At 39.3% G+C, this 25,510-nt stretch overlaps 1 protein-coding gene across 1 annotated transcript in view; it reads right to left on the reverse strand.

The window, feature by feature from the left end:
• Positions 1–5,078: 5,078 nt before the first annotated feature.
• Positions 5,079–25,510, reverse strand: part of Tspan13 (tetraspanin 13) — a 38,472-nt gene continuing 18,040 nt past the window's right edge. The window contains exons 2-6 of the mRNA XM_069996146.1: positions 12,615–12,782; positions 11,684–11,764; positions 10,681–10,794; positions 8,845–8,958; positions 5,079–6,131 (exon numbers count right to left, since the gene is read on the reverse strand). Coding sequence (XP_069852247.1) covers positions 6,057–6,131; positions 8,845–8,958; positions 10,681–10,794; positions 11,684–11,764; positions 12,615–12,782 — 552 coding nt within the window. The 3' untranslated portion in view covers positions 5,079–6,056. The remainder of the gene's footprint in view (positions 6,132–8,844; positions 8,959–10,680; positions 10,795–11,683; positions 11,765–12,614; positions 12,783–25,510) is intronic.

Below are 25,510 nucleotides of genomic sequence, written 5' to 3' on the forward strand. Positions count from 1 at the left end.
CACAAAACCCTGCATCGTGACAAGCCCTGTCCTCTCCACCATCCTCCCTCCCTCAACTTTAGTCTATCCACCCCCTCACTATCCAGAAGTCTGGAAAAGTTGATCTTTAACCTTCCTGTACCGTCCAATAAAAACAGAACTGGACACATGTGAGAGACACTGTGTCCAATTCATCGTGCATGTTTTTCTCCTCTGAAAAACATTTTCAGTTCTTTGCCAGTGAAGAGTAAAATGGTTTAGTATAGTAAGTGTATTTTCAAGGGAATGAATAAACGGAAACAAGGTTAAACAAATATTTAGAAAACTGGGAGGAGGTGGTCTGGGCTCAAGGGAATCTAACTAAACAAACAGCACACTCCTGATTTCCTCTCCTTCTCCGAATGATCCCATTAAGTATATTATTACAGTCGAGCATGCAAAACTGGTTTCATACCAAACGTGCTGATGCTCAGAGAACTCAAGTATCTGAGATGAATTTGAGACATGGTGAGCTCAGATCTTAGACATTATAGTGGAATTTGTGAATTTGTGTTACTCTGTATTAACAACTATTACCTCCAGCTAAAATTTCACCTTTAAAGTCAAAGACAATGGGCAAATGTTCTCAGGAAAATTCCCCTAGACGGAATATGTAAACAGGAAATTGGAGAGCTTTCTTCTAAGTAGTCATTTTCTTTTGTTTTTAAGGTAAAGTAAGGTTTGAAAAAAAAAGAAGATTCATGATTTGCACCTGCCTACAGCCACTTGTAGTTGAGAGCAGACCTGGGACTGAACCATCCCTCCTCTGATATTTAAACTGTGGCAGCATTTTATACACAGGCAGGACTCAGGCCAAGTTCAGATACCTTTCCAGTGGCCACTATGATACAGAATGGAATGGAAGCAGTATCGTTATATCTAGCCACAAAGAGATCACAGCACCTCAGAGTGAGCTAGTAATCCAGAACCTTCAGATTTGCCTAATGAAAGAAAAAGCCCAATTTAATTTTCGAGGTCTTTGGCTAGTACTTTGAACACTGACATCTCTTGGGTGGCTAATCATCACTTACTACTCTCTCTCATAATCTAATAAGATACTAAAGATTCATCTAGCCCAGTTTCTGAATCTGAACCCAGTTGACTCTAAAGCCACTGCAATTAAGAACACATAGGCTGGTTTTCCCTGAGATCACTTTGTCCACATACAAACATTTGTACCATGAAAAAGTATTTTGTTAGGAGATTCCAGAGTCTTCAGGATTTTGAAATGCAATAAAACACAAAATGCTAAAGGAAGATAGAATCAGAAAATCTCCCTTTGTGTGTCACTTTAGGTCTCAAGTTACAGCATAAGCAACAATGCTCAGACTCAGCATGACATTCTAGTATTAGCACAGTTCTGTCTTCTTGGGAAATTAGTGTTGCAGAATTTTGGAAGTGACAAACTACAAAATGCTCTATGGTTCTATAAATTTCCTTGATATGAAAATCTATCAAGACTTACTAACAGGGGCTGGGAAGGAGGCTCAGTGGTAGAATGCTTGCCTTGCATGTATGAGGCCCTGGGTTCAATTCCTCAGCACCACATAAGCAGAAAAAGCTGTAAGTGGCGCTTTGGCTCAAGTGGTAGGGCGCTAACCGTGAGCTGAAGAGCTGAGGGACAGTGCCCAGGCCCAGAGTTCAGGCCCCACAACTGACAAAAAAAAAAAGCAGCAGCTCAGGGACAATGCCCAGGCCCTGAGTTCAAGCCTCAGGACTGGCAACAACAACTACTACAAAAACAAAATAAAAAAAAACCAAACAACTAACATTACCTAGAATGCAAAAATAGTAACAAAATAGTTCTAATTAATAATGGGAAAGGATTTTACCTAAACAAATATGAATGACTTCTTTATTTCTATTTTTGTTAACAATACACTATTTTTAAAAAAAATATTTAAACAGTTGGGCACTGGTGGCTCATGCCTGTAATCCTAGCTGCTCAGGAGGATGAGACCTGAGGATCATGGTTCAAAGCCAGCTGGGGCGGAAAAGTCCCTGTGAGACTCTTATCTCCAATTAACCACTCAAAAAAGGGGAAGTGGTGCTGTGGCTCTAGTAGTCAGCACACTAGCCTTCAGCACAAAGAGGCTCAGGGATAGTGCCCAGGCCCAGAGTTCAAGCCCTACATCTGAAAAAAAAAAATTAGGTACAAAGAGGTTTCAATTTAAGTTTATGCACTTGATCAGTGTTAATATCCCTTCCTTCATTCTCTCCCACATCTATCCCAGCCCTGCCTGCCTCTTCAAGTTTCATAGTTTTCATATATGCACATTTCTTTTCAGTCAGCATTCTCTACTTGTTTATTACAAATGAGCCCACAAGATGAGGTATTAATGCTTGTGTAAAACATGATCCCCATTATCTGGGGCTAATTAGATGATACTTTTATAAATCTAAAAGGTAGGCTATTAGTAAAATAATTCTGATTAGTACAAAAATTTTAAGCAGATGAGGAAAAAACTTACTTAGAAGTCCAACGAGTAAGACTGTAGTCTTGGCTGAAGTACGTGGGAAGAGAGAGGTAAGTACCAGGAAACAGTTTGTGGGAGAGGTAAAGGCTCCAATGAATGAGAAACACAGAACCAACCCACCCTCTGACAAAACCCTGGGGACTTTCAGCCACACTGGAACATCACATAAAAAGATATTAATCTAGCATGTAATAAACTTTTGATAAAAGGAAATCTGATTCTCTTCTTTGCCAATTCAGTACTATAAATGAGTCCTAAACTTCCTATTCTTCAATAGATTGAATAATAACAACTGAATTTACTGAGAAAATAAATATTTGTAAGTGAATTGAATGAAATCTTATAGCTATCTTCATTGCTGAGATAAAGGCAATATTAAAATGTAAACAAATATTTGGCCAGGCGCTTGTGGCTCAGGCCTGTAATACTAGCTACTCAAGAGGCTGAGATCTGAGAATCATGGTTCAAAGCCAGCCCAGGCAGGAAAGTCCATGAGACTCCAGAAAACCAGAAATGGTGCTGTGGCTCATGTAGTAGAGTGCTAGCCTTGAGGTGAAGAGCTTTGTGGGACAGCACCCAGACCCAGAATTCAAACCCCATGACCGAGGGAAAAAATGGATTTTTGGAAACACTGGTAAAGTGATATCAACTAAGATTGAATGTCAGCAACTAAATTGTGCTTTTGAAAGTATATTTTTATTATCTCTAGTTGTACAAAGGGGTTACAATGAAACATGTCAGTTTATGAGTGTAATGTATCTTGATCTATATCATCCCCCTTCCGTCATGCCACCCAATGCACCCTTTCCCCCTCAATTTAAATTGTTTTAAAGATACTTTACAAAGTGAAAACTTATACACATAGAAATCTTTCCTACTGATAATAATGAAAAAGGCCCTGGAGAGATTTTGTTTCTGTTTTTCCTAAATCTATACCTCCCTTTTTTTGTAGCTAGCCCCATTCCCACCTCCCTTTTATGAACAAGAACTTTTTTCCTTTCCATATGAAGTCTATGCATCAATATATTCCATGAACTCCTTATCCATCCACCCATGTCTGGCCAAGGCATAGGCACAATGTACATTGCTAGATAGATGAATCCAATCCTCTGGCCCTGACAAATGTAGCTTTTCTGAGACCATGAGGGTCAATAGCAATGTGAGCTGTTCCATCCACGCAAGGGATTATCATCAAACAGACTGTCCTTTAGATCTGCAACTGAGAAGCCTGCAGCTCTGCTGATAAGAAACTTTCTGAGCCTTTCTGGTTGTTTGCCTCTTCTTTTCTTCTTTGGACTACATTGTATGTTTCCAGTAACACATTTACTTTTATGTATATATTTTTGTTTATTTGTAGTTAAGTTATCCAGAACCCACTTCTAATTACATAAGAACAGTGATATAAGAATCCTACTAATAACACAGATGGAAATTCACTTAAAGAAATTTACACCAGCTGGGCACCAATGGCTTCTGCTTGTACTCCAAGCTTCTCAGGACAATAGGCTCTAGAGGATTAAGCTGTAAGGCCAAAGTAAGGAATGAGGAAGAAGGTTCAAGGCATTGGTCAAGTGGCAGAGAGCCAGCCTACCAAGAACAAGGCCCTGGGTTCAAATCCCAGTATCTCCATGAGCAGAGAAGCTCCATTTCATTTTTTTGTCAATACACTACCGTAAATTAAGTCCTATGTTTTAGAAGGTCTCTTATAAGTATGTTAAATAATGAATTTATTCAGGTGAATGAATACAGAAATTCATTTACACTTTTCATTTACACTTTAAAACTGAACAAAATATTACAGTTGTTATCTTTGTTGCTGAGATGAATGAGGTGCTAAAATCTAAATATAATTAGATTTGAGAAGTACACTGGTGAAAAGTATGAACTAAGATTGAATGTCAACAACTGAATTGTGATTTGCTTTACAAAGAAATTTATATACACAGAATTATTTCCTATTTTAATAAAGAAAAAGTCTCAGGATATCTATCTATCTATCTATCTATCTATCTATCTATCTATCTATCTATCTATCTATCTATCTATCTATCTGTCCATCCATCTATCCATCCATCCAATGTTTTCCCTAAGTAAATACCTCCCTCTTTTGGTAAGCAGAAACTCCCCATTCTTTTTTATGAACATGAACTTTCTTTCCTTTCGTAGGAAATCTTCACACCAAAAAATTCCACTCATTCTTTATCCATCCACCCATGTCTGGCCAAGGTGTAGGCAGCACAGTGCATTAGATGCATTTATCAGATCCTTGGGTCCTGGGGGGGGGCATTGATGACTCATAACCACAATCGTAGCTATTCATAGGAGTAAGTGCGAAAAGGTCGGCACTGAGGCCACCTGGGGCAGAATGGCTGGCTAGATTCTCTAAAAGCAAACACACAAAGAAAATGTATAAAGAACAGAGTCAGAAACTCAGGTCTACTGGTACAGCACCAGCATGCACATGGTCCTGGTTTTGAATCCCAGTATCACCAGGAAGGGGTGGGGAGAAAATATCACTCTCTTTAATTCTTTCATCAATTGTTCCATTATCTTTTGTTAATTTAAACATGCATACACAAAGAATGGTTTCCATCTTTTAATGTTTTCAAATGTAACATACAGAACCACAATACTATTTCACTTTCAAATTATGGGATATATCACATTTAAATATATGCTTGGATTTGACAAGGTGCTATTACAATACTGAGAAATTTCATGAAAAAGTTACCTTTTTAGTATAGTCAAATTACCTTTTTGCTACGTGGGCCAATGCATTAAATAGTAACTTGTTTAAAAATACGAGATTGTTTTAGGCTTCAAATTATTTTTTAAAGATATCAAGAGTATATAGACACTGAATTCTTCACACTCATTCCATTTTGAAAGCAGACGGGACAAGATCTTTTTCCTTTGTACTTAACCTGGAGAAGTCAAAAACCACCTTCTCCTAAAGACACAGATATACCTAGAATTACATCAGTGTCATCACAGACGACTACGGAACAAAATGATCACTTCTATATTAACACATCACCACAATACATTGTTTTCTAAAAAGACAAAAAAAATAAAATATTGGGAATGTGGATTTCCCTTACTGAACTGAACATAATAGAATCTCTGACTTTCTGGCTATAATAAACTTCAACTCTTCCCAGGCAGAACTATCTACACAGCACAGTGCTACACACAATTATTCCAGTGAGATGTATACTCAATTTCACAAGATGATCAACACAGTAGTGCCATACAAAGTTTTTCTGCAGATAAAAATGCTAAGAAAGGCCACAGTGGACAGTGCCAGACACCGTAAGACAGGAGATGACAGGTAACACTCAGAGTCAGGGGATACCATGAGTTTCCACTGCTTTTTTTTTGTTGCTTTTTTTTGTTTTCCCACACCAACGGAAACAGAAAATCATTTAGAGAAACACAAGAGTAAAAATATATAATTCCACTGTAGGTAACATAATGTTTCCTTTGTTAAATGAGTAAATTAGCTTAACTGATAGCGAAAGTGAACAAGATCTGACAATGAAAGATTTTCCGTGGTTCTCATCAAAGAAATGCGCTAGGATTAGCACGAGGGTCCTTCTGGTTCCTGTATCTGTAGGTCAGCCAAACACCCAGGATCTGGAATTTAAAAAAAAAAAGGAAAAAAATGTTTGTGTATGATTATTCCACTTATCAATAAAATAACTCTAGAACATCTGAATCACCTTGCTTTATTGTTTGGTTTTCTGTTCTTTCTTGTTTGTTTTTAAACTTAAGGCTTCTACTTCTAGTAAGGCTGGAACTCAGAGTCTTGAGCTCTCACTTGGCTATTTCACTTAGGCTGGCACCCTACCGCTTGAATCACAGTTCTACTTTTGGCTTTTTGCTGGTTCATTGGTGCACTGGCTGGCTTCAAGCCAAGATCTTCATATCTTCTCCTGAGTAGCTGGGATTACAGGTATGAGACACCAGCGCTCAGCTTCACTATACTTTCTCTGTTGTTCCAGAGGAAGAGGTTTATTTATTTCTTTTTCAAATTGAAGTAAACCAAGTGAGAAGCCCTAATACATTAAAGCCTGCCCAGTGTGGTGGACTGCATGCCCTCCCCCAGCACCTCTCTTATCAAAAGCCCCCAGAACCTGGCCATGTGCCACTTGGTGGGGTAATAGGGACTTTGCAGGCAGTGATTAAGTTACAGATTATCAAGATTAGGTCAGCGATGCAATTACAGGGGTCTGTATAACAGAGGAGGATGGGAAGGAGCAAGTCAGAAATATAAAACAGGAAATATATGGAAATACAATGACAAAACAAGAAGGCAGATCAGAGAGAGAAGGTGCTCTAGCTGGATTGAAGCTGATGTTCTTTGTCAACTTTGTTATTAATAGTGAAAAGGTGAACTTTTCACTAAGGGGAGAAGAAAGAAGCTAAATTAATATAAAACCAATCACATATTAGACATATTAGATACTTATATACGTATGTATTCATGATAGGCACAAATGCAGTTGATAATTACTGGAATATGTTACACATACATGAGAAAGGCCTTTCTAAGCATAATATCAAAAGGATAAACAATAGACTTGATTCCAGTAAAGGTAAAATCCTCTCTAAATTAAAAATAAAAAACAACTCTTGTTGAAAATGATCTTTACAACTTGGAGTGGGGGGAGGAGGAAAGGGAAGGGGGAAAAACAAAGGAGGAGCTGAGGTAACAATGCTCCATAGGAAATGTACTCATTACCTTACTCACGTAATTGTAACCACTCTGTACTCTAATTTTACAATAAAAGACATAAAAAAAAAATCCCAGACATAAAAAAGGTTGGTAAATATCAAAGAAACTGAAAGCAGAAGAAAGCAACGTACACACACACACACAAATGTGGAGGATAATGAAGTATTAGAGGGAAAAATGAAAGAGAAAGGCAGAAAAAAGGGAAGAAGTGAAAAGATGGGAAGCGACGGGTAGTTCTGGGGCTTTCTATTCCCCATAAGGCCCAGCTTGGTGCCAAACTCTCACACATATTATTCCAACCCCCACCTGGAATTCTTAGAAAAAAAATCCCATTTTAAATATGCTATTTAAGTTCATTATATCAATTGTAAAGACTCCAACTAAGACAAAAGTTATTGCACAAACATAAAAGTAGAAATACAAATTATCAAAAAATAAACAGATATATGGGTGAAATTCACTAGTCATATCTTCACAAGAGCAAGCAGGACTGTAATACCACTAAACCTATCAAAAATTGCCAACTATCTTTAATAGCGAAAATAACTAGTAAGTGCTTGAATCTAGTTAGTAGAGCCTTTCAAGCAGGCAATTTGACAATTCAGTATTTATCAAAATATTTTAGGGCATTTCTCTCCTGTGTCCTATTTCATATCTATCTATGTATCATAAGAGTTTAAAAAGTTAGGAGATAAAACATTCCACAACAGAAAGCTGACCACAGAGATATTTATTGTAGTGATATATTAAAGGGGAAATTCAGTGGTCAATATAGTAGGGAACCACTTGAAATTCTAATCATTCAAAGTACTTAGGGTTTGCCAGATTTTCATATATATGCTCACTTTTTAAAATAGATTATCATATGGTTCTGTAGCTATACACAACAATCTTAACTGAATACTTGACACAGAGTAAAATATTAGTCTCTTCTTAAAGCAACAGTGGATACATAACTGACAATAACAGAGTCTAGTGTCCTTTTTACTAATAGAGGATCATGTGTTGACTTACATACCAGAATTTGTTGTTACAAAATGACAGCTAACTTCCCATGGGCTGGGTACTATTTTAAGAATTGTAAGTTTTATATGTACTAAATACATGTGATGAATAAAGGGAAAACTATATCCCCAACTCTATTCTTTTGAACAGATAAGATTAAGTAACTTGGCCAAGGGCACATGACTAATAAGCTGCAGCACTAGGTTGCCAACCCAGTCAGGGCAGCTGCTATTCCATTTGTTAAAACACATCCTCTAATCACCAGCAAAAGCTGCCCCAAAGGCTTACCATTATAAACAATAAACATCCTGTGTGTTCATTTTGTATCTCCATGAACTAAAATACTAGAAGTAGAATTTATGAGTTAACAGAAAAATATATACTTTTATTACCTATCTAGTTAAAAGAAAAATATGCTTTTTAATATCTATCTATCTATCTATCTATCTATCTATCTATCTATCTATCTATCTATCTATCTATCTATCTATCTATCTATCGTGGTTCTGGGGACAGAACTCAGGGCCCTGGGCACATGCTGACAAGTGCTCTACCACCAACAGGACTCCATAGATCAAAGGAGAATAATGAGTTGTTTGTACATACCTCTGTAAAACTGAAGAAGAGTCCAATACCACCAACAAATCTCAGAACCTCTCCAGCATATTTTCCAATTATTGGAGCACACAGTGAGCACTGCTGGCTACTTTTAACACAGCTCTGTCAATTAAAGAAAGGCGGGGGGTGGATATGAGCAAAGTACTTCATTCACAAGTAATGAAAACAGAGTAACAAAGCCTGTCAAAAATTGTTTAAAAAGGAGAAGGAGGAATAAGAAAGAGTAATACAACGTGTGGTTTTGATTATGGTGCATTTATAGGCATGTACGGGAATTTCGTAAGGAAGTCCCTTTGTATAACTGATATGCCCTAATTAAAAAAGAACAGTGCATTTATAAAAAGGCATTCAATACATTTAAAGTACACTTATGAAGAGCAACTAAGAAATACACACAAAATTAGGGTCTAGGTTATTACAGTCAATCTTGGGCATATTCTTATGGGGGGGGGGAACAAATCTTTAGGGTGGCTCCCTGGTCAATGACCCTGTATAACCCTGCCTTCCTGTGGTTGGGACCTGTGAATATGATGGGAAAGCCACTCTCATGTCTAGCCTGCATTCCTTATGACTACATCTGATCAGAATGGAGTGATTTTCATGCTAACTTTGAACTATGCCTGTGCTGTGACCTGAAATGCCCAGCTCATAGCCACCAAGAAAACAGGACCTTCAGTCTGGAGACTACTAGAAGCCATATCCCCAACCCCTGCCCCCTGCTCAATAGCGGGGCAGATGGGAGGATCCCAGGCCTCAGGTGAATATCAGCCTCTCCCAACACCTAATTTCAGCCTCATAAGACCCTCAGCAGAGGACTCAGTTAACCCATGTCAGACTCCTGACCTATGGACCTGTTAGATGATAAATGAGTGCTGTCTTAGGTGGGGAAATTTGTAACAACTGTTACACAGCCAATAGAAAACTACTGAGTCCCCCTCAGGGCCCAGAGAGGTGCTAACAGAGGTTTCTCTAAAGTGTAAAATACACATGAACTTCTTAGGTGAGTTAAGCCCTGAGCTCTTTTCATGCAAGGTTGGGGGGTAGAGCTTGAAGGTCCAAAGTCTGGCCTGGGACAGTAGGGTGGCTGGCTCTATTTGGTCTGTAAATAGTTTAACTCTAAACAAATTGTGATAAGGGGAAGGGAGAAAAGAAGAAGGTACTTCTATGTGACTTGCACCTTGGTGTCTCTGGTTAAGAAACCCAATTGATCATTCTCTTCTACTACATGGATCTATTTTAAAAATCACAATGTTTACATGCTTTCTTCTAAATCTCTAAGAGTGGCCTATCACTTTTCTTTACAACTTGTTCTAGGAAAAGGCAAATGGGAAAAAATTTAGGGGAAAACCAAGAGCTTGCATGTCTGACTGGGGCCTGAAATAGTATTCTCAGTTATTTGAGAACAGGCAAACGTTACAGTAGTGTACATGAAATATAATATAGGTACATGAAGGATGATTCTGACATACAACTCTGTATTCTCTATCATATTCATTATTTATTATTTATGTAATATGTTTTTTAAGAAAACAGAAAAAAACTAGCCAGTCGCCGGTGGCTCACACATGTGATCCTAGCTATTCAGGAGGCTGAGATCTGAGAATGGTGGTTCAAAGCCAGCCCAGGAAAGAAAGTCCACAGACTCTTTATCTTCAAACAACCACCCCAAAAAGAACAAAAGTCGAGCTCTGGCTCAAATGGTAGATTGCTAGTGTTGAGCACAAAAGCTCAGGAACAGCACACAAGCCCTAAGTTGAAGCTCTAGGATGGGTATTTTAAAACAAATAAACAACAACAACAACAAATTGTATACGTTGAACTTACAGCCAGACAGGTATCATTTGGGTTAAAAGTTCGGAATCCACAGCAGTTTAAGTTTCTCTGGATGTCATTTCGAGCACTTGCTGTATTGTTCCAACCAACTTCCAGAAGCTGGCCCTAGGAAACACATTTCATATGTATGCTAAAAATGTGTCTCTGCATAAAAGCACAAATCTGGAGACTATAGCTTGTAGACCTGAGTGTGTACAAAATCAATATCCTCTATAAAACTATTAAGACTTTTCAAAGGCTTATCTTTTCATTTGCAACTACAATTAGGGTACTATTTCTATTCTGTGATATGCAATTTTTAAAAAAGCATTTGGTTCAAAGGCATAATTCTCTGACTATAACAAAAACTAAGTTTCTGTTGCTTTGACACAAGAAACCTTTATTACTCTACAACAGTAATTGCTAGAATAACACTATGAACATCGCAGAGCAAATATCTTCCTGCTTATTAATGGTGGGAGGACCCATTAAACGTCTTATTAGCAGTAGCATTTTTTTACCCTGTTTAGAGCTAAAACATAAAGGATACAAATTTTACGACACTTCATGGTCTTTCAGCTCCTGTCAACCCACTAATGCACTCAAAAACAAGGAATTGAGCTATTCAGAGTAAAATAACATTCTAGGCAAGAGGAAATTTTTCATAGTCCATTTCTCCCTCCTTTTTCATGCTCATGCTAGGTGATATAAAAAAGTAGAAGAAACAAGCTGGATATTGGTAGCTTACATTTAGAATCCTAGCTACTCAAGAGGCTGAGATCTAACAAGTGTGGTTCAAAGCCAGCCTAGGTAGAAAAATCTGTGAGAATCTTATCTCCAATTAACCAGCAAAATGCTGGAGGTAGAAGTGTGGCTCAAGTGATACAGCACAGCCTTGAGTACAAAAGCCTTGAGAACTCAAGGCCTATAGTTCAAGCCCCAGTACCAGCACTAAATGAATGGATCAACGAACAGATGAATAAAAATAAAGCTGAAAAGAAAAGCCTCCACTCACCTGTTGCTCCTGATTCAGGGCTAAACAAGCACAAGATACAGAGAACTGAACAATAAATACCAGTAGGAGAATAATCATATACTGAGAATCAAAAGTTAAGGACACGTTTCAACATTCTTAAAATAGTATAAAGCTGACATAGCTTTAAATGTACTAGAAGAAATTCACACAGAACTATGTGTATCAAAAGTATACATATAATTTTTATTTTGCTAACACATGGTAAGTTCGTATAAAAAATATGAATACAGACAGGTCTGGGAAGGTGGCTCAGGGGTAGGGTGCTTGCCTTGCATGCATGAGGCAAAAAAAAAAAAGCACATAAGCAAAAAAAAAAAAAAACAAGCCGGAAGTGGCGCCGTGGCTCAAGTGGTAGAGTGCTAGCCTTGAGCTGAAGAGCTGAGAAACAGCACCCAGGCCCAGAGTTCAGGCCCCATGACCAACAAAAAAAAAAAAGAAAAGAAAAAAGAAAAAACAAAACAAATAACACATGGATAAAATATTAGAAAAAAGAAAAAAGAAAAACAATACAAATAACACATGGATAAAATATTAGAATTACATCCCAAATAAAATGGCAATGCTTATGTACATATACATATATATATTAACTAAGCAGATAAGAAACACAAATTGTCTAAGAAACACACAAATTTTCAATCAAATGTATCAGAAAATATTGCTAATTAAGACTTCACTGAACTTCCAAAAAAAGCTTCATGATTTGACTCAGAGTGGTAATAATGTTACCCTCACAAATGTTCCTGATATTGGTGGAACAAATATACATTGGGCTTTCTAGGAGTTTGCTTTGTGGCAATTTATTTTCTAATAATAGCATTAAATACACTGTAGTCATTCAAACAGTAATAAGTAATGAGTAAGAAGTCAACCTAAAAGGGGTAAAAAATTCGAATTTTCCAAAGGATACAAAAAAGAGCAACACCTGATGGTGCTTCACAGCTCCGATCAGCCCCACGAGAGCAATCAGGAACAAGAAGATACCCACCGCAATGACCACGCCGACCACACGGAGGCTGGAAATGAGCCCGAAGCCAATGCCCCAGGCCGCAATGCCAATCAGCAACAGACTAACCAACTGGGGAGACAGAAGGGGAAATTATTAATTTACATAATAGCCACATTTTTATAGGTTTTTTTTTTTTCCATCTTAGCATCTTTCAAGTAACTGCAGAGTCCTTCGGTATCCAGCAGCATGGAATGATCTCAGGATCTCCACTGATAAAGAAATGGGAGATTGGTTGGTCATCTTTCATATACAATGGTGTAGTATTTGTTCATCACCCCCTGCACATCTTCTCATGTACTTTAGTTCATCCCTGCTCTACAATACTGAATGCAATGTAAACGTTATGTAAACAGTAATTATGCTACATTGCTACAGAATTATGACAAGAAAAAAAGTCTGTGACATAACTCCCCCTTTTCTTCCCCTCCCCCACCCCCAATGTTTTTTATCCACATTTGGTTGACCCAGCCCCTGGGTTCTGACCTCCAGAGGCTGGAGATCCATAGCTAAACTAGAGGATTCACAAAAGGTCTCAATGGTACTGCTTAGTACTGCTTATAAATTATATCAGTTTCCTCAGTTATGCTTTAAAAGTAACATTGTTCTAGAAAATAACCATGAGGCCTTAAAGGTCATCCAATTTACTAAATAAACTTGGACATATGGTACCTAAGCTGGTGAAGTAAGAGTGTAATTAAACTAGACACCAGTATACCTCAGTCCAATATACTGATCACTGCAGATGAAAACTAATCTTTTCCTTCAAGCCTAGTTGAAACGTGGCCCTCCCTAGCCTCAGGCTCCAGAATAATGCTTTCTCTAGCAGTGTTTCCGAAGATGTGGTTCTATTTTTCTCCATTTTTCACTTACTCTTGTTTCTAAGTCTGTGTGTCTCCAAAAGTCTGGTGCAACTTGACAATAAGAATCTACAATCCGGGCTGGGAAGGTGGCTCAGTGGTAGAGTGCTTGCCTTGCATGCCTGAGGCCCTGGGTTCGATTCCTCAGCACCACATAAGCAAAATTTAAAAAGCCGGAAGTGGCGCTGTGGCTCAAGTGGTAGAGCTCTAGCCTTGAGATGAAGAGCTGAGGGGCAGTGCCCAGGCCCAGAGTTCAGGCTCCACAACCGGACCCCCCCCCAAAAAAAGAATCTACAATCCTCTCACCTCCTTTTGTCCCCAGAACCCGTCACAGGCCCTGGAGCCTGGGGCACATGCAAAAATTATTCAGAGAACTGCTGTTGAGATCAATCATCCTAGAGGTCATTATCTCATACTGGAATTTAGAAAGACACAGAGGTCATTGAAAACAGCCAGATGAAAAGAGAAACTTCAGCTATTTCCAATGAAATGGCATACACAGCAAAAAAAAAAAAATCATTTTATAGTCCAACCACTGCAAGGAAGCCAGGTATTGGTGAATCACAACTTAATTCTTGTTACTTGGAAGATCTGGAGATTGTGGTTCAAAGCCAGCCCCACAAAAAGGTCTGTGAGTCGCTGATCTCCGATTAACCACCAAAAAGTTGATGTAGCGCTGTGACACAGTAGTAAAACACTAGCCCTGAGTAAAAAAACAAAAACTAAGGGACAGCACCAAGCCCTGAATTCAAGCCTCAGTACTGGCACAAAAAAGCAAAGAATATCAGGAGAAGAGTAAGAACACATTTCATGATAAAACTGTTATAATTACTTCTTCAATACTTAATAAGTAGGATGTACATAGGAAATAAAATTAACTGATAGAAGATGCAACTTGAAAAGGTATGAGAACAGGGCTGGAGGACTCTTTGCAGAGAGGGAAGAAGAACATGCCTCTGATGAACGTGTGGACAAGCACTTCCCGGAGCCATCTGACAGAACAGTCCTCACTTTGGAAAAATCAAAATGGAAAAAATATATATTCTCTAGCATCTCTTAAAAGGCCTGGGAAGGGCTGGGAAGGTGGCTCAGTGGTAAAGTGCTTGCCTTGCATGCATGAGGCCCTGGGTTTGATTCCTCAGCACCACATAAGCAGAAAAAGCTGGAAGTGGTGCTGTGGCTCAAGTGGTAGAGCGCTAGCCTTGAGCTGAAGAGCCATGGGACAGCGCCCAGGCCCAGAGTTCAAGCCCCATGGCCAACCAAAAAAAAAGGGGGGGAGGGGCCCTAGTAAAACTAATTTAGCATATAATAATTACTTTTCAAGGGAATCCTTTTCTGCTTGAATGTGTAATTTTCACATGTAAACAGTTCATTTGATTAAACTTTATCTCACCAGTAGATAAAACTATATATATATATATATAGAAAAGTCCGTGCTTTCTTTTATTCTCATGCTTTGCTTCTTTGGCAAAGCTACAGATATTTTGGATAAAAAAATACAGATAGAGGAAGGGGAGGTGTGGCTCTAGTGGTAGAATACTGGCTGTAAATGGAAAAACTAAGGCCCTGAATTCAGCCTCCCCCCCCCCCCCAAATACACTAAATGCACACTATTTAGGAGTTTTGCCCGTTTCTCTCTCTATACAGTTTAATATACTTGTAAAGTTAAAGTCTGTCAAAGGAACTATTTTACATGTGAAAAATTACACATTCAAGCAGAAAAGGATTCTCTTGAAAAGTGACGAAGTTGTAGAGACTCTGTTGGCCTCTGTTGCAGTTTAGATGCACAGAAAACTTCTATTTTCAGAGGAGGAGAGGGGAAAGCACACATATATTTTGCCCCCCAGAAATTGGTCTCCCTTTCTCAGTGCTCCTTATCAGTATGTCTGTTTGCTTCAGTAGGCTGAGCCTTTTTTTTAAATCATCCTCTTTTAGTCTTCTCATAAATTTAAATAATTTTAGACTGGGGGGGGGGAAGCTCTTTGGTCTTCACAAGTGAGCTTATTTCTCACTGTGGCATCCAAATATAACATTTGTTTTGCCAAGCAGCAAGAGGCAGAAGCCTGAAGGAGGTGTGAGAGAAGGGCCAGATGATGCTGGGGAGGGCCCGCCTACACAAGGGAGAGGGGCCTGGGGGTCTCCAGTGCCGAGCACAGAATAGTCCCTACTTGCACACATGAGAGGAGCTTGCTGTAGCACTTTGGGGGCTCCAGATAAAGAGAATCAATAGGAAATATCTACATCTATTCATCTGTCAAGAGAAAAATGAAGCAGAGACAGAGAGGCCTTTGAAAAGCAGACTCACACAACTGTTATGATTGGCAAGTCAAATGTGTAGAGCAGGCCAGCAGGCTGGAAACTCAAGCAGAATTCCTTCTTCCAAACATTCAGTATTTGCTCTTAAGGTTTCCAACTGATTGAATGAGGCTTACCCACATGATGGAGGAAGTATGATTTACTTACAGTGGGCTGATTGTAAATGTCAGCTATAGCTACTAAATATCTTCAGTGCAATATCTAGACTAGTGTTTAACCAAAGAAACTGGCATCATAGCCAAGCTCACGCACACACACACACACACACACACACACACACACACACACACACACACACACACACACACACACACACACACACACACACACACACATCATCCCACTATCCAATATCACATCAGTCCTGGAGGTTCAAGTAAACCCATGGGCAAGATAGTACACTGGAGCTGGGAACGTGGCTTAGTGGTAGAATGCTCACCTAGCATGCACGAAGCCCCGGATTCTATTCCTCAGTTTCACATAAACAGGAAAAGCCAGAAGTAGAGCCGTGGCTCAAGTGCTAGAGCAAAAGAGGTTCAGAGACAGTGCCCGGGCCCTGAGTTCAAGCCCCAGGACTGGGGGAATGGGAAAGGGAAGACAATCTGTACTGCATCCTTTGAGTCTTAGAGACAAAAATCACAAATGATTTCCGGATGCCAGTACCAGGCATCTTAGCTGCTTAGGAGGCTGAGATATGAGAATTGAGATTCAAAGCAGCTGGGGAGAAAAGTCCGTGAGGCTATTATCTTCAATTAACCACACAAAAAAACTGGAAGTGGAGCTGTGGCTCAAGTGGTAGAATGCCAGCCTTGAGCACAAAAGCTCACAGACAGCACCTAGGCCCAGAGTTCAAGTCCTAGGACTGCCCCCCCCCAACCAAAAGACGCTAATAATGACATCAAAACCTATAGTTTTAGAAGAATCCCTTTTAGTGAGTTTTTTTAAACATTAGGAATATTAAAATTAAATATTTTTAAATGTCAAATTAAAAATTAACTATTCATCAAGAAATGTTTGGTGCTGATTATGTGCTGAATGCTAATAATAAAAGCCATCCCTACTACAACAGACGTCTATGAGCTTTCTCTTTAAAGGGCCAGATAGGTAGCCTTTGTAGATTTCATAGTTCCTGTTATAGCTACTCTATTGAGATGCTGTATGTCAATTAAGAATTGGACAATACAGAATAAATAAGCAAGGCTGTGTCCTAATAACATCTTAGATTTTTATGCATTTCTTTGTTTTGTTTTGCTGTTTTCAGATAGTGCAGGGGAGCCATGAACTTGCAATCCTCTTGCCTCAGGAGTGATGGGTTTATAGGTGTGAACCATCATGCCTGGAAACATTATTTTTCAACAGTGAGTCTGAATTCACGTAGTTTTCATGTATTACAAAATAAAATTCTTCCTTTGACTCTTTGGTCACTTAAAAATGTGAAACTGTTCTCTACAAATTGCTATACAAAAACAAGCAGTGGATGGATGTGGCCTGTGGGCAGTAGTTCATGGATCTTTGCTCTACATGACAATACAGAATGAAAAGTCACAATGGGGTAAATGGTTGCTATAGTCAGACATCTTACAAGGTGAGCCACAGTGCAAGACAAAAATTTAAAACAAAAGAAAAATCTAGCATGGTGTCTCATGCTTGTAATCCTATCTACTCAGGAGTCTGAGATCTGCTAGGCTGGACAGACAAACCTTCCAAGTCTCTTATCCCCAGTTAACCAGGAAATGAGCTGAATTGGAAGTGTGGCTCAAGTAAAGTACTAGCCTTGAATTAAAAAAAACAGCAAGAGGGCTGGGAAGGTGGCTCAGTAGTACAGCGCTCGCCTTGCATGCCTGAGGCCCTGGGTTCGATTCCTTAGCACCACATAAGCAAAAAGAAAAAAACTGGAAGTGGCGCTGTGGCTCAAGTGGTAGAGTGCTAGCCTTGAGCTGAAGAGCTGAGGGACACTGCCCAGGCCCAGAGTTCAGGCCCCACGACCGGACCGAAAAAAAAAACAAAAAACAAAAAAAACCCAGCAAGAATATTCCAGCACGCACGCACACACACACACACACACACACACACACACACACACACACACACACACACACACAGTTTTGTTGTTGATGATGATAAATAGAAGTGGCCTGCAATGAAACACAAGGGAGCAGGTAATAAACTGAAAAATAGGCCGACTTGTGAATATTACCTTATGCAGCAAAAGAATAAATATTACATATATATTCCAGGCATGAGCCACTAGGCACTAGGCTAAGTGAATGATCTTAAAGGAGCTTATCCTGTCAGTGGGGTCTTTGATGTCATCATGAGCATCCTTATGAAAGAGGGGCAGAAAAACAGAAAAAGCAAATTATCTGTATAGTTACAAATAATGTCAACAGCCACCGAAAAATAGAAGAGGTGAGGAACAGAGGCCTGGGCCTCTGGCACCTTACTAGGCATTCTGGTCTCCAGATCAGTGGGAGTACATTTCTTGTTCTCAGCCACCGTGATTGTGGTCATTTGCAACAGCACCTCTAGGGAAGACACAGAGAACAATGCATGCCTTTGGAAACAAGTCAGGAACCTCTCCCTGTTTCAGGAACTGCCTAATGTTTAACCACCAATGAAATCCCATCTGCATACCCACTAACTGGTGCTCTCAGAAATCCTCATTGACATGGTCCCAGAAAACCAGACTCTTACACCAACACTAGCGTTTCAGCAAAGGAGACCATGTTCTGTGTTCACTCTGTTGCAGCGAATAGGCTCACTCCTCCTCACTCACTTTTTCTTGAGATACTGTCTCATTATGCTATCTAGGCTGGCTCTAAACACCTGGATTTGAGTTTCCTCCTGCCTCAACCTCCGAGTAGCTTGGATTAGAAATGTGTACTACCATATCTAGCCCCAAAAAAGTAGTATCTACAACCGAAAGTGAATGAGGAGGGGCATTAGTTTAGCTCTCTGAGTAGCCATTTGCTTTTACTGAAAATGTCATCAGGGACATACATAGCCAGGTGCCAGTGGCTCACATCTGTATTCCATGCTACTCAGAGACAGAGCTCTAAGGATTGTGTTACAAAGCCAGCCTGGGCGGGAAAGTCCATAAGACTTTTATCTCCAACTAACCACTAAGCTGCAAGTGAAGCATTGGCTCAAGTGGTAGAGTGCCAGCCTTGAGCAAAGAAGCTAAAGGACAATAGGTAGGCCTTGAGTTCAAGCCCCAGCACCAACACACACAGACACAAACAGACACAGACACACACACAGACACACAGACACACACACAGACACACAGACACACACACACACACACACACACACACACACACACACACACACACACACACACACACACACCACAGAGAACACATTGATAGTTGATTTTTTTTTCTTCCTTTTTCCAGATACCAAAGGGAAAAGGAAAGACTTGCTTACCATTCTACCATACCTCTGGAATTCCTCATCAAAGTGATTTGGTCATACTTATATAGAGTTGTCTATCCCCATTGCTCCTACCACACGATCTCTCATACCCACTGAAAGTTAGAGGCTTAAAACACAGCTGGTTTATTCTCTTACAGTTCTAGAAATGCAAAGTTCAACATGGAAATTTTTAGGCTTCATTTCTTCTGGAAGCTTAAAGGCAGAATATATTTTCTTTCTTCTCTAGCTTCTACAGGTTACCTGCATCCTTTGGCATACAGTCCCTTCCTCCACCTTCAAAATCTAACAGGGCAGCATCTTCATCTCTCTTGGTCTTTTTCCCCTCGGAACACCTTTTTTTTTTCCTGACTAGGACTCTTTTTTCTGCCTCTAATAATGACCTTTATGATTATACAAGTTTACCCATAATAATTCTCCAATGCATTATTTTTTTTTTTTTTGTCGGTCGTGGGGCTTGAACTCTGGGCCTGGGCGCTGTCCCTCAGCTCTTCAGCTCAAGGCGAGCGCTCTACCACTTGAGCTACAGCGCCACTTCCGGTTTTCTGGTGGTTTATTGGAGATAGGAGTCTCACGGTCTCTCCTGCCCGGGCTGGCTTTGAACCGCGATCCTCAGATCTCAGCCTCCTGAGTAGCTAGGATTACAGGCGTGAGCCACCAGCGCCCGGCTCCAATGCACTATTCTTAATTCAATCTCATCTTCAAAGTTCCCTTTGCTATGTAAGGTAACGTAAGGGCTGATTCCAAGGATTCAGCTGTGGATACCTTGAATACAGGCATTAGTCAGCCAACCACATAGGGTTCTGAGAACATGGGTAACTGAGTTACCATAGAAACCTTCTGACTGCATTTATTTTTAAACAATGGAAAGGGTTCTGACATTATATATATATATATGAGACCAAGCACAGAGAAACAGAGAAACTATGGGACATTACAAATTAAAACAGAACTGAAAGCTCATGCTGAAAAAAAAATGGTAAAATGAGGTCCACAAAAGAATAGGGAAGGGCTCCCAGATCACATGGTTTCTCGCTTTAAGTCAGGCTGAATTGGGAAGTTGAACTTAGAACTTTACGTTACCAGGAATCTCAAAAACAAAATCTCAGGATGGGGTGGGGAACAAATCAGACCACTACACAGCCAGGGAGACAGCAGAGATTTTTGTAGTCTCTTCAAGAGAAACACAAGCCTACTTGGAATTTAAAAATGCATTACCTAATGCGTTTAATGCAGGAACCTTCATGCCAAACAATCCAGAGAAAACTAATTATGAGCTGTGATAGCAGCTAAAGGAGAACAAGTCATAGGAAGCAAATCCAAAATGACTCAGGAGAGACACTTCCAAAACCCAGTCTTAAGCCATTCCCAAACTTAAAAATATGAACTTGGTTATCAACCAAAACAAAAACAAAAAAAAAAATGAGTGGATCAAGAAAATGTGATATATATATATATATATATATATATATATGTGTATGTATGTATGTGTGTATGTGTGTGTGTGTGTGTGTGTGTGTGTGTGTGTGTGTGTGTGTGTATATATATATATATATATATATATGGGAATTCTATGCCTCCATCAGAAAGAATGACATCACCCCATTTGTTAGGAAATGGAAAGACTTGGAAAAAACTGTATTAAGTGAAATAAGCCAGGCCTAAAGAAATATAGGTCCCATGGTTTCCCTTGTTTGCAATGACTAGTACATGTCTAGGACAAGCAGAGAAGGTCAAAGGCTATGTACATATGACCACATGAGATAATGTTAAGCAAAATGTACCCCCAAGACAGGGACACAAGAGGTGTTTTCTTTCTTGCTAGTGTTTTAATGCACTTACAATGCACTATGTGTTTCTTTTGTATGTTCTTCCCCCACGTAGAACCCAGTTTCACTGGATTTGATGCCGGTGTTCTGCATCTTGTATATACATTTTTGTAATTTGGGGAGGAGAAGGGATATTGCGGAATGTTTAAATGGGGATACAGGCTGATGTTGATGAGATGTACAGGACACTATGTTGAAAACGAACTTTACAATGTTGGGGTGGGGTTGGGGGAAGCAATTGGGGAGGTGGGGAGGGAAGTGATGGTAGGGGGAAAATAAAGGAGGAGGTAACAATGCTCACTATGAAATGTACTCTTCACCCTACTCATGTAACTGTAACCCCTCCGTACAACATTTTTACAATAAATATATATACATTTAAAAAGAAAACAAAACAAAACAAATGCCCATTTCATAAGAAAATAAAATCTACTGATTGAAAGAAGCAATACACACTTAAGAAGACCCACAGCTCCCAAGTACCTCAGATAATAGAACTACATGAAAGTAAAAAGAGTACATTTAAACTAACAAGATAAAAAAAGATATTTCCCCCCTTTGGTTGGTTGTGGAGCTTGAATTCAGGGCCTGGGTGCACAAGGCTACTGGCTCTTCCACTTTGAGCCACTTCCAGTTTTCTGGTGGTCAAGTAGAGAGTAGAGTCTTAGAGTTTCCAGCCTGGGTTGGCTTTCAACCATGATTCTCAGAACTCAGCCTCCTGAGTAGCTAGGATTACAGGCTATGAGCCACCAGTGCCTGGCAAGACAATTTTTTTTTTTTTTTTGGGGTCCGGTCATGGGGCCTGAACTCTGGGCCTGGGCACTGTCCCTCAGCTTTTCAGCTCAAGGCTAGCACTCTACTACTTAGCCACAGCGCCACTTCTGGCTTTTTTTTTTCTTTTTCCTTTATGTGGTGCTGAGGAATTGAACCCAGGGCCTCAGGCATGCAAGGCAAGCGCTCTACCACTAAGCCACCTTCCCAGCCCCCTGGCAAGACATTTTTAAAATGGAAAAAGTTGAAGATTAAAAGAAGCTCAATAAAATAAACCAAACAAATAAAAAGAGAAACAGAATGAAATGTGTCTTTTTAAAACAGACAACCCTCAAGAAAAATTATTTTTAAGGAAAAGAATGGGAGTAAAGACACCTGTCAAAAACCCAGTGTAAGGGCTGGGAATGTGGCTTAGTGGTAAATGCTTGTCTAGCATGCATGAAGCCCTGGGTACAATTCCTCAGTACCACTTAAACAAGTTCAAGGACAGTGCCCAGGTTCTGAGTTCAAGCCCCAGGACAGGCAAAAAAACCAAAAACAACAACAACAAAAGTGCAAGCCTGGCATTAATGACTCAAGCCTGTAATTCTAACTACTGAAAGCCAGCCCAGATATAAAAGCATCTGAGTCTCCTCCAGTATTTTCCCCACTCCAAAAAAGTACAAAACTCATACACAATGCCAGAATATGACATTTCCTTCAAACTTCATTTGACTTCTTCTCTGCAGCACTACCAGAGGAGATCTTAAGACATCTGGGAAAGAGCGAAGATAAAATTAAGTTGGGCCAGGCGCTGGTGTCTCAGGACTATAATTCAAGCTACTCAGGAGGCTAAGATCTAAGAACAGTAGTGTAGAGCCAGCCCAGGCAAGCAAATCCGAGAAATTTTTATACCCAATAAACTAAAAAAAAAGCCAGAAACAGAGGCATGGCTCAAGTGGTAAAGAGCCAGCAGTGAACAAAAAAGCTGAGCAAGAGCCTAAGGTCCTGAGTTCAAGCCCAAGGGCAAAAAGAAAAAAAAGTTAGGAAGGGAGGGAGACACAACTGTCATTATTTACAAATTAGTAAACAGATATACAAAGGAAATCCAAGACATCTAGAAATTATTAAAACTGGCATGAACCATAAAAGTTGTAAACAGGAGCAGTAAATTTTTAAAATGTTCCTTAGGATATGATTTATAATAAGCCCCCCATGTATGCTTATGCATAAATCTAGAACAAACAGTGAAGCCCTTCATGGAGAAAACTGTAAAATGGATGGAAGGATACAATTTAACAAATATATGTATGTTAAATTACTATGTTAAAATATGTATGTATGTTAAATTAAGAGATACAATTTAAAATATCTATATGCTAAATTATGTACGTTAAAATATATGTATGTTAAATTAAGCAATACAGCATGGCTAGTGGCAGGGGAATACTTGTGATTATCAGGTATCAATTCACTCCCCAATTAGCTTACATTCTTCAATGTAGTTCTGGTCAACATCTCCACAGGGTTTTAATTTGTGTGGAGGTATCCGTGCCTGGTAGAACTTTGGATGTTAAGATGATTAAGGAGGGGCTGGGAAGGTGGCTCAGTGGTAAAGCGCTTGCCTTACATGCATGAGGCCCTGGGTTCGATTCCTCAGCAGCACATAAGCAGAAAAAGCCCGAAGTGACACCGTGGCTCAAGTGGTAGAGTGCTAGCCTTGAAGTGAAGAGCTGAGGGACAGGGCCCAGGCCCAGAGTTCAAGCCCCACAACCGACAGAAAAAAAAAAAAAAGTAAAAAGATGATTAAGGAGAAGTTCTTTATCTGTTGCACCTTTTGTCAACTCAGTTACACTGTTACTAGCACCGTGACCTTCATTTCACCTGGCCCTCATTCATCACTACACCTAAGCTCTCCTGAACAATGTCTGCCAAACTGAAGCCCAACCACATCGTTTGGATGTTTTATTCTTGAAAATTTAAGCAAAATTAGGTACATATATAGAATTACACTATCTTAAAAATCATCCTAACAGATCTAAAAACATATTTTAATAGCTCAAGACAGCCACAGAAGCAAATAAGCCAACAGTGTTGTCTTGGGAGATACGGAATTGTAAATCAGTGGAAAAGAAAGGACTTTAGTAGCCCGTGCCCATTACTTTCCCAGTTTGAGAAAAGGTAACTAATCTCTACCTTATTCTACATTTTCAACCCTAAATAGGAGAGCACAATTTTTAAAATATTTTTTAACAACTTGTGGTTAAGGGAATATTTCTTAAATCTGACTCAAAGTAGCACCTACAACATTAATATACCTTTTGCCATATGGAAAAAATTATTCTTAAGTGCTTTATACCTGTGAAGTTAATATTACAATAACTCTAGGAGGTAGGCAGTATCTGTTTCCAGAATGAAGAAGTTAACCACAGAGATCTTAAACTACTTGTCTAATTGTGATAAGGCACGTTAGGGCAGAACTAGAACAGAAACTCAGAGCTTTCAGGCTAAAGATTCGCTGTTACTACCTACCCTCTGTCACCTTAAATACTAAAAGTTTTCGATTCTATACTATGAAAAATGTAAGAAAACTGTGGAACAGAAATGAGATATGGCTCAAGTGATAAAGGGCTTGCCTAGTAAGAACTAGGCCCAGCGTTGGATCCCATACTCCAAAGAAAAAAAGAAAAAGAAACAAAAGGAAAGAAAAAAGGAAAATATGTGCTGAGCCTAAGACTAGAAGAAAACATTGCCAGTACGTATTTTAAAGTGCCTACAAATCACACTGAGCACATACTGAAAAGGATTCAAAGACAGTGTGAGGTAATCAGTAAAAGAAGTAACCAAAATCAAGACAAGAAAGAGGCTAAATCTCACTAAAAATCAAAAAATGAAATTTGGAACACTGAAATGGGATCTCACATGCATTACAATGCTAAAAGCCTGGTAAACACAGCAGGTGTAGAGAATCTACAATTCATGTTCAAGTAGAAGTGTAAATTTCTATAGCAGCCTTACAGAATACTCAGGCAGGAACATTAAAGATGTGCATCTCTCGTCACCGCAGCAATTCTGTTTCTAGGTTGATCCCCAAGAGAAACAAGCATCTCATCAGCTGTACACACACTGCGGCTTTCTACTGAGTATTTGCTGGTAACAGTGAAAAACTGAAAGCAACTGTAAACTGCGGCTAAGGAATTCAGAAACTCAGGTATAATCACACAAAAGAATTCACATGTATTTATCTATACCTACGAAATCAATAAATATCAAAGCATAACAAAATAAATCATATAAACTATATAAATACAATGAACTATATTGTTTATGTGAATTTTCAAACATACACTTGCAACACTGTACACCTTCTCTGTGGATTACTGTATCAGATTATATGTCATATGCTATAATACATGCAGAGAAATAGCAGGGGTTTTTTTTTGTTTGTTTTGTTTTGTTTTGTTTGTCATGGCGCTTGAATTCAGGAGCCTGGGTGCTGGCCCCAAGGCTTTGTAGTCAAGGCTAGCACTCTACCACTTCGAGCCACAGCTCCACTTCTGGTTTTTTTCTGGTGGTTAACTGGAGATAAGGGTCTTACAGACTTTCCTGC

This window comes from Dipodomys merriami, unplaced genomic scaffold, assembly GCF_024711535.1.
Source record: "Dipodomys merriami isolate MVZ:Mamm:240054 unplaced genomic scaffold, mDipMer1.0.p SCAF_5, whole genome shotgun sequence".
Classification (NCBI taxonomy): domain Eukaryota; kingdom Metazoa; phylum Chordata; class Mammalia; order Rodentia; family Heteromyidae; genus Dipodomys; species Dipodomys merriami.